Raw genomic sequence first — 16,318 nt, 5'->3', positions numbered from 1 at the left:
TGGAAACCACACATTATTTTTGATGTTTCTTTGATAACAGTGTTGAGATTGTAAAATACATCAGAAACTTGTAGCAGGCAGAATACATGCCCTTAAACACCTTCTGTCAGACTCAAGTACATATGTGCATCCAGTTTGAGACACAGTGAAGTCGGCTGTCAGAAGCTCTATTATTACAACCCCTTATACATGTACAATGCTTTGGTCTGGTGCTGTTTGGTTCTGACAGGCAGTAGCATCGTGGAAGCATCTGCTTAGTTGTGTCTGGGCATCATGGCTTCAGCCTGGTGCTTCCCAGTCAAAACTAGTGACTTTATCACAGAGCTCTATGTCCTCAGTTCCACCTTCTGCTCTCTGATGCTTGATGCCTATGCACAATCTGTGTGGACAGTACTTGATTCCTGGAAGCTTTTCATCGGCCCAAAAGATGTGGTAGGTTAGAGAGAAGGTGGGCTGGTTGGTTTTAGGATGATTTTTTTTCCTCCCTTCTGTGATGAGTTTCTCTCCATGAGTAGAAGCACCTGAGCTGGTGACTGTGCAAGCTTCTGGTCCAGACAGAACTGCTCTGTAAGGTGGTAACAAGCTATTAGTCTTACGTTGTCCTGAATAGCCTTTTCCTCATCTGTTCAGTTTAACATCTCTGAAAAGCTTGAAGAAAAAGTGTATAACTGCTTTTTAGGGGTGGTGTGTGGCATGGGGGAGTTCCTGCCCAAGGGAAGCATCCTGATAACTGCTCACAGCTCATGAAGAGTTTTCCAGGACCCAAACAAAATATGATGTTGTAGTGTTTTGTCATTTGAGAACGCTTTTGTGCATCAATTTCAAAGACACGGGAAGAGAGTGGTGGCTGGATTCTTTGCTGTCTGACATTTAGTCCTTTTTAGGTACCTGGTTATTTCAGTCAGTTATTGAACACAATTTGCATAAGACGGAGGATAAATTTTACACATTTACTACCAAGTCTCCAGATCTTGCTAAGATTTGGTAGTGTGCTTTCTTGTTACATCATTTAAACTCATCTCTTCCAAATCATGAAATGGAGAGCCTGAAATTCTAACTGCCTTATATAGTCAACAGTGGGCTCTCTTTTGAAAAAGTAGCGACATTTCTTTTATCACACTGTGGCCACCGCTGCAAAGGGGCAAGTTACTCTTCAGTTCAGAATATAAACAAGCACAGATTATTGTGGGAGGTTGTTTTTTTCCTGAGAAATTGTGCTTCTTGCTCTGTCATCCTTACAAATGCTGAGTAGTACCTCATTCAGAAGGAATTCTCCTCCACACCCGCATACCCCGGAGGCTTAAATTTGTAAAAAAAGAGACTGAACATATATTCTGTAAACTAAGGTAAGGACATGGTAGCCTGTTTTGGAGATGTCAGGATAATGGTTGGAAGGGAATATAGGATGAGAGAAAGTCACTTCCTCTTTTAAAAGTGCATAAGCATATTAATCTTGAATATTGTACCCTTACTGGAGTGCCCAGAAGACATGAAATTTTGACTCTATTCTGTACCTCTAGTCCTACCCTCAAGCTGGAAACCTAAAAGCAGTTTCACTTTTGCTTAGAAGTTGATCTGTTTCATTTAAAGTGGGAGAACTAATTAATAAAAACAACAATTAAAAAACCCCTCCGTGTTAGAACTTTGATTTGAAAGCATACTTTTGGATATACTGTAAATCGAGCTGAGAGGGGGGAAAAAATGTCCCTGAAACAGCAAACTGTGAAGGAGAGCCGGTGTCTTGGGGGAACAGCCGTGTAATAGTCTCCTCAGGAGGTGCATAAATGACCGGCTCTATCTCCACCGTGTGGCAGAGGGCCATTACTGCTATTTCTGCCTCTCCGTGAATCTCAGTCTTTTTATAAATAGGTGTTGGGTTGTTTTTTTTAACTTTGGAGTTCAGCTAGGCAGACAGTCACTATGGGAGAGAGGGAGGGGGAAGTTGTTTCTTTTACTCATCTGTTAGGCAACCCTCTCAGCTGTCCCTGCGTGGCTCAGCAGCTCCCGCAGGAGGTGGGCGGGTGAGCAGCGTTGAGGCTGAACCGTGCAGCCCCAGTCGGATGCGCTTGTTTAGATGGAAGCAGGCAGTGACAGACAGTAGCCATGGGGGAACTTGCATTTGTTCCAGTTCTGCCTCTTCCAGCGCCTGGTCTGGTGACGCTTGATGTCAGGGATACTTACTGCAGAGTGGGAGGAAAATTAGATCAAGTCAGTCTTAAAGGAAGCAATTTAAAACCAGTGCACTTTAACCGGGTGGCTGTGCTCGTTGGGCATGCTTCACCTGAAACCTTAAATAGAAGGCAATGCTTGTACTTGGCAAGAACATTCCTAAAGCAAAGATCTTTAGTAGATAAATCATCATTACCCAAGTAAACTCTTTCACAACAATGTGTTATTTTGCTTAAAAGGATTTGGTTTTATGTCATTTCAATGGGAAGAAAAGGTCTGCTTTTTGACAAACTTGACTGTATAGCCCAGCAGATTGGCATCTTTGAACACTGAAACCTGCCTTGCCTGACAATTACTATAGAGCCTTATAGATACAAAAGTTACACCCTTTCTCTTTCTCCACTCTTTGGAGTACATAGCCCTCTTTTTTTGTACTGCTGTGCTCTGCATGTCTTGCTTAGAGGCAGGAGGACTTTTATCTCTTAAAGAGCTGAGTTGCTGAAACTTTCTTTGTAAATTTGACAGTGTACTGTATTTCCTTGTGTTAAGGGAAAAATGCACACACACATACACACACACATACATTTGTGAGTATATAAATACGCATACCTGTGTCAGATCAGGTCGAGCTTGTGCCCACTACACTGAAGCTAACTAAGTACTTCTTTGCATCATCTGTACCAAAGCTCTATTTGCTGTTAAAATTCTGGTGACTAAACGCATGTTACTAATAAATTATGTCAGCCACAGCATTTCATCAGCACTCGGTGCTTGTCAGGAGAGTCCTGTCTGACATTTGAAGGTATGCATTTTTAAAAAGCCGTCTTTTCTGTCTCCGTGATTACTTAAGAAAACACTTTCCCTGGTCAAGTTTCATTGTGCATTTGGAATTCTTATCAGACTGAAAGCTAATCTTTCCACCTCTCATCCCCCAAAAGCCAGTGTGGTCAGCCCCTGTGTGTGCAGGACTGATACAGAAACACAGACTGAGGAGAGCTGACCCTTCCCTGTGTGAGTGGCAGCACTGGCAGCTGCTGAAAGTGCCCTGAGACTACATGCATTTTTTTTCAGAACTCTTTTTTTTTAAAAAAACTCTTAATTACTTTAATCTGGCATATATTTGTTAACAGCTTTGGGTTGGCTTTGAATTACTGTGTTTGGCTGTGTTCCTCAGTCTTCTTTTAACAAAACAAAACAAAACAATTTATCTCGATTTTAAGTTGCTGCTTTTCAGTTTCACTCAATGTCTCTTAGTGCTTATTGCGAGACCAGGAAGAAAAGGTCCAACAATCTGCTGTGGACCAATCTGGATTGAGACAGAAATACTTCCCTGCTGTTGTTTGGGGTTTCTGGATATACCTCTGACAAAGAAACATCCACAATTCTCAGTCTGAATGGGAGCAGACTGTAGTTGGTGTAGTGAGTCCAGTGAGAGGCTCCCCAGGGTGAGTCTCTGCATCATACGGGAATGGGACTATGTCTTCATGGCTTTCTTGGATTTTTTGGTCATTCCTGGATGCTAGTTTCTTAACATCTTTTTTTTTTTTATTTTCTTTCCAGAAAATTTTTTCTTTAGTGATTGTTTGATTTGAAAACAACAGAAACCCTGTTAATGTTTCTATAATAAAAAGATCAGCAGCTGAGCAACGACTTCTGTATTGAATTAAGTGATGTTGGAGAATCCTTGCATACCTTACATGTGTTTTCAGAATCGATGGGTTACTGTGGTTTCTAAAAGCCCTCAACAAACAACACAATTGAAAAACCCAATAACTCTTTTTGTAACTTTTGAAACAGAAAATTTAAATAAGCCATTTTTTCCTATATTCACTTGGAAAACCCCTTCTCAGCCTTTCAGAAAAGAAATATCTTTGCCAGGTATGAGCAGTTGACCAAACGCAGAAACTTGTAATATTTATGCAACCCCAACAATACCTAACCCCTAAACATTTTTGATCTGGGCAAAGCACCTTCTCTCTGTACCTTGGCCTATCCTACATTCATCTGAGAGATACTTCAAAGCCAATACATTTTTGCATCAGGACTTGAAAAACTTGCTAATGAGAAAAGCATCCATGGTAGGGCAGAGGTAAACACAATTGCAGTAGTTGGGACTTCAGCAGGACTTAAGCCTGCCGAGGCAGCTGGGTGTTGAAGGAGTTTGGATTGGCATTTGCCTTTTTGGTACTGGCGTGGTTTTTTACTCTTTCTTCCTTCTCTTATCTTGGAGCCTTGTGAGCTTAGACCTGCTGGGCAAGTGATCATAAAGGTTTTCAAAGGCATGTGACAAGGTATAAGCCAAGCTTACAGTTGGTAGGGGTTAGGAAGAAACTTCACTTGAGAAAATATTTTTTCCATAATGGAGACTTTCTGGCACCTTTTTCTAAAGCAGCTGTTACTGGCTTCCAAGAAAGATGGCACACAGGACAAATGAGCCCTTTGTCTCATTCAGTGTGTTATTTTTCCATCTCTAATTGTAAATATCCCTAAAGCAGTCTTCAGGTTGGTTTGTAGGATATTGCTAACAAGTATTCTTTACTCCAAGGCAATGTGTTCATTGAAATAGTTTCTAGTTTTTTGGGAAATACTCTTCCTCTGCAGATCACAGCTGTGCTATCTGTCTTCCCAATGATTGCCTCCTGCTGGACATTCACCTCTCAATCACGAGATAAGTTTCTTTCCACCATTTCATACTGGAGTGCAAGAGATGCTGTAGTCTACTGGAAGATCCTCTGTTTGCCTTGTGTGTGCTAAGGCAAAGCTGCTTTTCTGTGTTGAGAGTGCCCTGAAAAAGATAGAGCAGGAGGAGAGAGCTTTAACAGATTAAATACTCCTTCCTTTAAATTCCTGGATTCCTGGAATAGTGTCTCCTTCCTAGTCCTGTGGTGTGTGCTACTACATATTGATCATCTACCCCAGCGCAGATCCTCCCAGCAGTATGCTGGAGTTAGAAAAGCTGAAGTGGAGCAGCTTTTCTTGGGTTGGCGATGGGCAGGATGAATTACTCTTATGTCATAGCAAATGAGTATTTGTGGAGACTATTTGATCTAATAACAGAGGTTCACTTGAAAGACTCAAGGTTATTTTATGTCAATTTTCTCTTTGCCCTATGTAAGATGCATTTAATTATTTCATGCTATCTCCCTCTATTCAAATTAATCTGCCTTATATATATTGTTGCTCAAATTAGAATAATTCTTTAATCAGCTGTTATGCATGCCATAGTAGCCCAGAATAGGAAAGCTACTCCTGGCATACTGACGATTCGTGTATTTTATTTGTTATTGTAATTTAAAAGTAAAATCAGAAATATTGATTTCTACTTGACTGGAGAGATGATTTAGTTTGAATATCAGACTGATCTTAATCAGGTGAGAATTAATTGAGTTGGAGGTATTAGATATTCAGTGATGTTAACTGAACCATGATCAATCTACAGAGAAGCTTTCTTTTGTACTGTGTTGGAAATATCAAATAGCTTCTACACTACAATGTGAAACAATCTTTTCATGTTCATCCTACGACTTCCTCTGGCTCATTAAGTGCACCAGTAATCTCTTCTGTGCATACTGAGTAATCTTCAAAGTAACAAGCTAATAAATCACAATTTAATACAAAATTAAAAGCATGATAACTTCACCCTAAAATGTTGCTGGTAATGCTTTGTATCATCTGAGCGTTTTTGTACACATTTTACAAACATAGATTTTAAAATCTTGCCCTTGTTTCCATTTTAAAGGGAACTGTTTCCTCCTCCTTCCACTGTTGCCCCTCAGATCCCCATTATTACTTGGGCATCTTTTCTCCACTCAGTGGCAGAGCTCAACCCAAACGTTGGACAAAACTATTTCTATTTTTTTGGTGTTAAGGAAGAAACCTACCCCAGGAGTAGAACATGAGCCTGGTCTGGTTCATGATACAAGTTTGGGTTTTTTTTTTAATTTTAAGAGTGTGATAGCAGTATCATAAGTGTTGAGAAAATATAAATGGTGAGATAACACCTCTGTAGGACTTTCTCTTAAGTACTAAAATTGTAAAATCTTTAAATAAACTCGAGCAAGACCTGAGAGGATCAATTTATCTTGATAATGGGAAATATTCCATTTATTTTGTGTTCCAAAAACATCTGCAAAATAGATACATAATTACAACTGATAAAACTACAGTTCTAATATTAGGTGAATTGCACAACACTTTGTAATATAAGTCAATATGATATAAGCCACGTGTTGTTATTACCTGAACGGGCAAAAAATGAGCTTCAGAAATAGCCTTCATGCTACATGCAGTTCATATACTGAGAATAATAATGGTGATCTCTTAGCATTGTTATGTCAACACAGTTTCCATGGCTGTCTGGGGATAAGTCCCAAACACTTTTTCCATGGGCAAAGTGAGAGAAGAAGAAAGACTTTTGTGTTTGCAGAAGGAGATCATGAAGTATCTAATATTTTTAAATAGCTGAAGATTAAAAAAACCCCTCAACTTTTAAAAATGCCCTACAAATATTACCAACTTGCTGCTTGTTTCCCTTTATTAACTCACAAAAAATTAAAACCTTCCTGCCATCTCTAATACTTGGGGCAGAGTGTTAACAGCTTTTTTCATAAAGCCTTTCTGTTACATACATGTAACTGCAGCTCCTGCAGTCCAACACACTGATTACACCGTCTCATTGTGAATGCAGCTGAAACCAGCTGACCTCTGCTTGGTCTGCTGTGGGCTACAGAAGGAACACCTGCATCTTTAAATATGGTACTTTCTTTTTGCTGTCCACTGTTTGTAGATCTGCAGACGCTGAGATTAAGAGTGCTAAATTTAACCTTGTCTGGTTTAATGGTATGGAAGAAAATAATTGTCTTTATGCAGCAGAGCTATAGCCCTTGTCTTAAGCCAGCTGTTGGTTTGTCCCTTTGAGTCAAAATCCCACAAGTTTTTATTCTCATTATATAGGAGCAAGTATTCCTTGGGCATGTGAATATGTTCTAAGATGAAAATGATCAGTATCCAGTCTTTTTATTTTGCTTTTTTAATGAAGAATTGTTTGTATCAGGCCATTTGGTGGTGGATCCCCACCAACTTTGTTGTAACCAACTTTTTGCTAATGTCTCTGATCTTTTAACATCTGAAAATCCACACATTACTGTGCTGATTATTGTGTATTCCTCTGTGACTGCTTGGATAGACGGGGCAATTGTTTGTTTAGACTTTATTCTGAGATAAGTGAGCTGCTACCCAGTTCCACTTTGGTTTCCATCTGCTTCCCATTCAGTGACAGATGTATGTTGCTGCCCTGGCAAAGCCTCATCAGAGTTCATTTTATGGAGGGCAGGCTTCTTTCCCTTCCTTCTTATAAGGCATTTTCACTTCTATTGGGTTGAGCTTCATCCTTGATTTTATTTAGCTTGTACTAAAAAACAGTGGGGATTACTTCTTGTTTGTTTGAGCGTAAGAGGTTTCTAGAGCATAAGAGGTTCCAAAGAAACATAATTAAAAACTTCTTCCCTGTGAGGGTGAGGGAGCACTGGCACAGGCTGCCCAGATGGGCTGTTAAGTCTCCTTCTCTGGAGACATTCAAAACCCACCTGGATGAGTTCCTATGTGACCTACTCTAGGTGATCCTGCTCTGGCAGAGGGGTTGGACTAGGTGATCTTTCAAGGTCCCTCCTGATCCTTAACACTCAGTGATTCTGTGATTTCTTTCTGTTGCATTACAGTCTCCAATGAGTTTGTAGAGTGGCCCAAATTTCTCTTTTGGTAGCTTGCTGCTTGCAAGGAGAAAGAAAACGTTGCATCAGCCCATGGACTTGTAAAGTCATGGAAAGCCATTTGCTAAAGGCATGAAGAATGGCTGGTGCACAAGATTTCTGAAAGGTAAGTTCTGCTCTGAAAGAGCAAATGTTCTTCATACCACGTGCAGCATGTCAGGAAGGAGGTTCATTTGAGTGTGAGTCCGGATGCTCTGGTGTTCTGGTTTGGCTCCTCAGTGCCAAAGTGTTAAAGTACAATGGGCTTGTAATCAGATCAGATGTATCCGTTCCTTCTATGCTATCTTGCTATGTACCCTCAAACTTTGGTCTACACTGCAGATACCTCTCGAGGGAGGAATGAATGGTGACTGTCAAGATTACAGAGATGGAGATTAATTCTTGGTTTGAGATTATATCTGGAACTATTGTGCACTGTTTGTGGGATTATTGTCCAAACCAGTAGTTTTAATACTCTTTGTGCTCCTCAGCATTGAGATGTTTTGTTTCATGAAAGAGTCATGAGCAAGACATAATTAAGAATAAAACAACATTCTCCAGATTCCTGTAAGGTTTCTGGTAAAGGGTTACAACCAAACCTGTCTTGCACCACACTCCTTGTGTGACTACCAAAGGGATTTTGAAGTGCTGGAAGTAAGTGGAAGGATAGTCAAGTTTTGTGTGCTCATGTGAGGATGCCCGATATGCTTTAACCTTTTTCCTTTTTTCCCCCTCTGTTGTTAAGCCTCTGAAATGTTAAAGCTAGATGTCTGGAAACAGTTTTATCACTTTGCAGCAGTGGCTGGCTGTGTACCACAAGCAGGGCCTTCTGAAGCCAGGGAACACTTGCAGTTGCAGTTCAGGGTCTGTTCACTGGGACATCACGCCTTTAACCAATCAAGACTGGTGAGCTAACAAGTGAGAGGGACCTCCCGTTGTCTTCGGTGGCTTTTTTACTTCACAGCTTCCAGAAGGAATGATTACTAAAAAACACCCAGCACAGCACTTAAGGAAGTGCTGTAGAGAGCAGAAATTCACTAGAAAAACTATAAGCTTTCAAAGGCTTCTGATGCTTCTCACAGAAAAAGGACATTTTTGGAAGTGCAAAAATAGGTATGATTTTTCTGAGATGCTGATGTAGGGGCATTCAATATGAACAGGGCAGGAAAGAACAGAAGAAATGCCAGACCCACCTTTAAACAAAAACCAAAGAAACATTTTGAGAACCTAGTGAGATGTTTCTCATATTGTTCTGAGCCTACATTGCTTTGGAAATTGTAGCCTGCCACAGGTACCCTCAAAGTCATGCATTTGGGTGATTTTAGGTCAAAAGCTAAAACCACAGACCAAACAAGATCTCAGAAATTGAATGTGGCTGTTAGTAGATACTTTTAATCACAGGTTACAGCCTTCCCAACTGGTAACACGGTGGTTAATTAAAGCCCATTGTTTGCATACTTTGGTCTGCTCCATTTTCAGGTGCCTGTGGTGATGTGAGCAGTGTGTGATGTTAGGTGCTGCGCTGAAGCACGATTTCATCAATAGTATGTTCAAAGTTGGTAAGACATCAAGTCTCTGCAGAGTTTTGCAAAGCTTTATGTAAGTTTGTCAGTGTAAGGAAGGACACTGAAGACTGTCATCATCACTTTCAGCAGACCCTAATTCTTTTTGTGAGTTATTTTATCAAAAGCTTAATACAGGCCACGGCCAAGCAGATTAGACTCACAGAGGGCTGGCTCGCAGCTCTTGAGTCTCTTTCTCCTAAAGTCTTGCCAGTAGTGTCCAGGATACTAGAAGGTGGATTTTGCTCCTTTGAGGTCTGTGATTGCTTGATGCTCATTTTCAGTGGCCACCTGCTACAAGTAAGAGATAAGACTGCTGCCTGTGTAGGCATAAATCTCTATTTTCTTGTTTATTTAAGCTTTGATGTAAAGCATCATTGTACAGGATCAAGAGTTACTTAGTAGGCAAATCTGAAACTTGGGCTAAATGGACAGGTACAGGATCACGGTGCAGTTGGTATGTTTAACAGTCATGCTCCTGGTTTCACGTGGACAGTGACCTGCAGGTGCTTGAGGTGCCTTCCAGATGCCCAGCACAACTTCAGAAGGTTGATCTGTACTGTCAGCATAAAGGGAAGTGACACAAGAGTTGCTGTTTCTGTAAATATTGCATATCTGGTCACTGTGTACAAGAAGTGGCCGATTCCAGTGTGAGTGCACAAAGTACAGGTTTTCGGCCAAAACACATCAGTGCAGTGAGCACACACACGTGACACTCCATGGATGTAAACACGCTCAGTGGATGTATACTCTGAGTATACACAATGTGATTTACCCTTCATATGATGTAACATCCTTCAGTTTTTATGGTACTGGATTAGCTGTAAATTTTGCAAAAGATGTGCAAGAATATAACAACTTCAGTACACACTAAGTTTGCTGGATATTAAGTCAGTATCAGGAAAAGCTCAGAAGAGGAAAAAGGGATGGAACTCTGGAAGGGGAGACAGTAGATTTGACTTTGTTCTTGATTTGGCTATGGGTTGATGTTGGACAGTTGGCTTGGTAGATGCAAACATGCTTCAGTAATTTCAAAAGCTTTCACTGTAGAGGAAAAATCCTTGACCTACCTAATTCTTTGTACTTCCTTTTGTTTTGCTGTGGTAGCCCTGAGTAGTCAGTATGAAAAGCAGGCACGAGAATCATGGATTTGCTGCAAGAATAACTTCAGAAATTTGTTGGTATGAGCACCAGCAGTATGTCTGTGAACATATTACATGGTATGAGGGGAGAACCCCAATTAAAATCTTGCTGCCAAACAGGTGACAGAATCCTTACAAACAGTATGAGGCTCCAGGCTAACTGTGGTGGTAACAATAATAGTAATCATAGAAATCATCATGAAAAATCAAATGCAGTCTTTGAGGAATATGGAATAGTATACACATAGGAGGATTCTTTTTTATCAATCATCATATTTCTAAATGTTAATGTAGTTTGTGTTTTCTTTTTTCCCAGCATTCACTAAGTGCTGCCAAGAAACTGGTCTTCTTATGGTGGTAAAGTGTCGGCGAGAGAACACAGCACTGAAAGACTGTCTGGTTGGCTAGTAAGTCCCTCATGAGTTTTTGCTGGGTTTTTTTGTTGCATGGCCTATATTTAAGGAGAAATGAGCGGAAATGTTAAGTCCTTCTCCAGAGGGTTATGCAGAGTTGGTGATTTTGATGTATTTTCTGAACATTGTATCTTTGCTTTGTTAAAACCCGCCCTGGTCAGAGCCCTAACAAACAAGATTATATTTTTTTAACAAAGGAGTCCTCTGGCTAGAAAGACTCTCCTCTTGATTTAAAAGGTGACACATCCTAGATTTTCAGCCCAGATGACGGCTGTAGCCTTGCATCCACTGTGCTGAATCACACAGGTGGGGAGGGGGGCAAGCAGTTGAGGCACCTTCATACCCCACTAATGAGACAGAATACATTTATTTTCATGTTGTTTCTTGACCTCAGACAGTCGTCCTGAAAGTGTCCTGCTGCTGTGAACAGCAATAGCAGCAGCAATGGGAAATTGTTAGAGAGATCATCTTGAGAGGTGACTTGCCATGGTGGATTGAAACATCTCTTTTGGAAGCCCTGATTTATCCCCAGTGCTGTCAGGATGACGTGTTCAGTTCTTATATTTCTCAGGGCAAGAGATGGGGACTTTTTGAGTTTTAACTGTGGGGAGAGAGACAGCTTGGTTTGTTTCCTGGTGGAATGTTAAACCAAATTCCTGGCTAAAAATCTCTGTTGAAACAGAGATTAAGATTACATGCCTCTGACCTAGTGACAGTTATCAAGTATTTTGGATCTGATGAAAAAACACATGCAGCCAGGCCAGAGTTCAGGGCTGACTGCAGCGAGGACTTGCTGGAGTTACTCAGTTTGGTTTGTCTGTACCTTGTCTGGACCTTTACCTTCTTAAAAAAGCAAACCCCAACACAATACTGCTGAAAAATATGTTTAGTGCTTTAATAACAATACTGAAAAATCATTAGAGAGGTTAATTTATGATCAAGACCTACTTGTTTACTGCTTGACACAAACACTTGAACCCGTTCCCAGTAGTAGCTTGGTTATGTTAAGTGCCCTCCAGCAGATCCTCACACTGAGGGAGCAAACTGCACAGAGTAACCAATTATTGGGCTGAAGTACCAAATGTCTTTCCCTTTTTCTACCTTTCCTCTTCGTGGCTTAACTGTAGAGGCTTGACAAGGACTATGCCTCAAGAGAGAGCAGTATCACAAGAGAATGCTGACCAACTCAGTGTTTAGAGTTTACTAAGAGAACTTTGACACGTATTTATTTAGAAAGGTGTTTTACTATTGAAGGCTGACAACTTTTCTTTGGGTTTGAAAGGGAGATCGATTACGAGTGTTGTTCCTGCAATATCTGTTCCTTATTCCCAGATGAAAACCAGTATTCTGTGCTTGTCTTGTAGCTATTCTGATCCATTATTCTATGAAGAATGCAAAACAGAATATTTGAAGCAAAGAGAAGAATACAGAGCAACAGGAATTAAGAAAAAGAGACAGAAGTTTCCTTCCAACGTCTAGCTAAAACTTAAAATGAACTTTTCAGATTTTATATCTAAATTTGATTTAACTTGATTTAAACAGACTTTAAGTCACCTGTACTCCTCTGCATGGAATTTAGCTGAAATACACTAAATGAGATGAATGGATAATAAAATGACTTTCTGTAACTAAAGATACAAAGCATGGTGTCACAGCTTGCAAGAGAAGTTGCAAAGGTCTGTTCCTCTGTCTGGACTTGAGATTTTGATACCAATTTACAAATGACCCTCTGCAATTCAAAGCTTGTTTCTAGTTATATGTGGCAGGCACATCAATTACCATGAAGTTTTTAAGTCCTATTAACTGATCACAAATGGGGTGCACAATACAATTGGTCTGTTGGTCATCTGAAGCTGAGGGTGTGTGGAGAGGCTTTTGATGCTTTTAGTAGAAGAGAAAGGTGGCAAATGCAAAAGAACTTTTTAGACCAATTTATCTTTTTCATGAAAATGTTGAGTCCTGTGAGAACCTGATAATACTGTGATTCACTTTTGAGTCTACAGTGTGAGAGGAGTGGGATGCCCCACACCGTTGTGTGGCCCAGACTGACACTTTTGACTCCAGAGGAAAAAACCAACAGTGATTGTTCTGTTATCCACTATGAAAGCCTGCCACATTTTCAGCTTCTGAAAGCAAGCTGAGGTGTTTGCAGTTGTTTCCAGGGCACTTCCAAAGAGGATTTGGGCTGGAGGCAAGTGCTGTGTGCTACCAGAGGTGGGTGTCCACACTGAGGGCTCACCTGGGTCTTACTCAGGTTCCCACCACTGGTGAGCACAGACAGCAGCACCAGCCGTGGGCTTCTCCTTTTCTGCCTTAGCAGAAAGTAGATGCAGCGTGAGGGGGAACGCCGTGCACTGGCCAGTGCTGCTGGGGATGAGGTAACGCCTGTAGTGAAGCAAAGCCTGGTGTAAGCTCTAGGTATTACTCCCCCACACTTCTCTGTATGCTGTAGGCGAAGAATGTCACAACTCACTCTGCACAGATAAGCAAGAGGTGCTCTAAAGCCTGAGGCTGCATGTGCTGATTGATGCTGTCTCATTCACGTCTCTCCCTACCCTTCTGTCTGTAAGCAAGGACTGGGCTCTTGCAGCTCCTCCTTTGCTGTGGCACTCACCTCAGGGCTGGGTCCTGGCCTTGGCTCTGGCATCCACTTCCTCTGCAGTACACCCATGGCCTTAATGTGGTGGTTTGAATTGTTTTGAATTCTTGATTTCACACCTTTCCCTTGCTTAGTGTCGTGTGCAGTATCCTGCTTTTTACTTGCATTTTCATCTTTTCTTTAAAGTTTAAATGAGAGAATGAGTACTATGAAGTGACAAACTCATAGTAGTAAACTGTTCTTAGTTGCATTTTGGATGATCTCTAGAAGTCCCTTCCAACCCGTACCATTCTGTGATTCTGCGATCTCCTTCCTACTCAGATTGACAGGAAGCAGGCCTAGATTCTAATGAACAAGAGAAAACATCTATAGTATTGACACAGCCTTCAGCTGTGCTCCAGCAGTGAACTGGAAGCTACTCTGCTTCATGCCGAGCATTTTTGTTTTAAAAAGCACTTCTGTCAGAAGTGTCCCATGAAGGACAAGAGGGTATGGCTCTGGAAGCCTTCCTTCCCCGGGCCCAGCCCCTCACCTCCCTGCACAACCATGCAGGCTGCTCACTGCCTGTTCTCCCTGCGACTGGGCAGCTCCGGGGGTGGGGAAGGGCGCTGGCACAGCTGCAGCCATGGAAGGACTCCATCTCAGCCAGGACCCTGCACGGCTGCTCTGATGGTTTTTCATTTTGAAATCAGTGCTGCAGGACTCTTTTATACATGATTATTCTGCCCAGGAGTCAACAATTAATAGGTGGCATGAACCTAGGTGTGCCTCCAGGGTTTTTAGCCTGTTAATGAGTGTGCTTAAGTGCAGAGTCAGGGTCTAACTGAAGCAGCCCAGCCAAAGGCTGAAGCGTGGCAATGCCACAAGCCCCTCACAGTTTGTGAATATGTGTGTGTCTGATGTTTTCTAACATGTGACCTTCTTGAAGATGAAGGTGACATTACCAAGTGCTTACAGTTCCAATTATAACACTGCCTGTTACAACTCAAAGCTTTCACAAAGTTGGGTGGCTGACATGGATCTAAAAGGAGGGAGGGAAAAGGTGTCATCTATGTATTAAAGAATTTTGCCTTGATAGAATCTAACGAAGACTCAGAGGGAAGCTGAGTGGCACTTTGTAATGCATAGGGCTTCCAAACAAGCGTGGAACTACCCACCATGGCAGGCTGAGACACCCGGGAATTCGTCTGTAAGCCAGAAACCCGTCTGCTTCACAGTCGGTACTGCCCAAGTAATTCCTGTGCTCTCAGTTTACTCTGCTGGTCTAAAATCAAATAGTCAAAATGGAAGTGTTCCCTCTAGCAAAAAACTCAGTAGCAGCAACCACCCAGTTGTTTCTTTCATGCTTCTCCCTTAGATCAAATATCCATACTCAGACACCATCATCTTAGCACTTAATTATGGTCTCCTGATGTTTGAACCACTTCTGTCTTAAAATATAATGAAGAGAATCCTGCTGAACACCCATCTCTGCTGAACATTCCTTATCATACAGAGAACACATTTTTTTTTAAATGGTTCAACTGCAAATCTATTAAAATTGGGGTTTGCCTTCAGTGCTGATAATAAAACCAGGAAATGCTCTTGTGTACTGTCCTATACAATTTCAAGTAACACACCACTCCCCCTGCAGAAAGGGGCAAAGCCTGACCCCTAAATCCCCCAAACAATGCAAAACCAACCCTCCCACCCCCCCGTGCCCTTTTGAATTCAAACTACAGCAAGCAAGAGGGAAGCACCTTCCCACCCCGTGACCCCTGTTCCTCACAACCCCTGTCTGAGAGCAAATCAAAACACAGGAGTCAGGCAGGTACCAGACCTCACTCTTCTCCCTCTTCCTGTTTTTGATTTGGGAGGTTACTTTTTTCAATACAGCTAGTGTACACAAGAGGAAAACTAATCTAGTGGGAACTGGTAAACTGACAGGGACAGCTCAGGTGATCAGATTTTTAAAATACTTTAAAAGAACCAAAGAGTGGAAGTTTACATGAGGGTCTTTAGAAGACTAGCCCAGCTCTCCAAATATCTATTCATCAGCTTGCCATATGATGACTTAAATGTGCAGAGCAACGACATCTTTCTGCCCCAAAAGCTGTCTTCTACTTCTGGGAAAGGGAAGCAGCGCTTTCTTAAATTAAAAATTGTCACATCAAGGGGTTGGGTGAAGTTTTAAAATATCCAAAGCTTTCAGTCAAGTTAATTCTTTGGGAGTGTCATTTAACATACTTGAGGATGTTCAGTCATTAACATGATGCAATTTTACAGTTTTATATAACAAATGCACCTGTCACGCAACAGCAAAAGCCTTTTCCTACAGCTGCTTCTGCACGTAGTCTGCTGCAGTCACAGGGATGAAAACATTTCACTTCTGAAAATGGAAAGCACGCTGTAAGCCACTAGTGGCATAGATTTAAATGACTTTTCCATCTTGAGTCAAAATTTGATTGCTTCGGCCCAACAGATGCTTCCCAGGCCAGCTGCCTCCCAAGGGACTACAGGTCTGGGGCCTTCCTTTTCAAATGTTACAGCTTGGCCGCAGCAATGAGTGACTGGATTGGAAATGCTGCCTACAGCAAGCTCTCCCTCACCCTGCCCTCTCCACAAGCAGTTGTTCTGCTCAAGTCCCACTTGGCAAACACCGCTGCTCCCTGCTCCAGCCGGGGAAGCAGCACAGAGGATAAATCAA

At 41.6% G+C, this 16,318-nt stretch overlaps 1 protein-coding gene across 3 annotated transcripts in view; it reads left to right on the top strand.

The window, feature by feature from the left end:
* The window catches only part of CMC1 (C-X9-C motif containing 1), a 40,424-nt gene extending 27,755 nt beyond the window's left edge, over window positions 1-12,669 (top strand). The window contains exons 2-4 of one of the 3 annotated variants that reach the window (XM_061996903.1): window positions 7,887-8,043; window positions 10,937-11,027; window positions 12,398-12,669. In XM_061996903.1, coding sequence (XP_061852887.1) covers window positions 8,010-8,043; window positions 10,937-11,027; window positions 12,398-12,512 — 240 coding nt within the window. In that variant the 5' untranslated portion in view covers window positions 7,887-8,009 and the 3' untranslated portion in view covers window positions 12,513-12,669. The remainder of the gene's footprint in view (window positions 1-7,886; window positions 8,044-10,936; window positions 11,028-12,397) is intronic. The other 2 variants (XM_061996904.1, XM_061996902.1) reach the window with 2 other exon arrangements.
* The last annotated feature ends 3,649 nt before the right edge of the window (window positions 12,670-16,318 follow it).

Source organism: Colius striatus, chromosome 5, assembly GCF_028858725.1.
Source record: "Colius striatus isolate bColStr4 chromosome 5, bColStr4.1.hap1, whole genome shotgun sequence".
NCBI classification, from domain to species: domain Eukaryota; kingdom Metazoa; phylum Chordata; class Aves; order Coliiformes; family Coliidae; genus Colius; species Colius striatus.
This window is presented reverse-complemented; position numbering and strand designations above follow the sequence as displayed.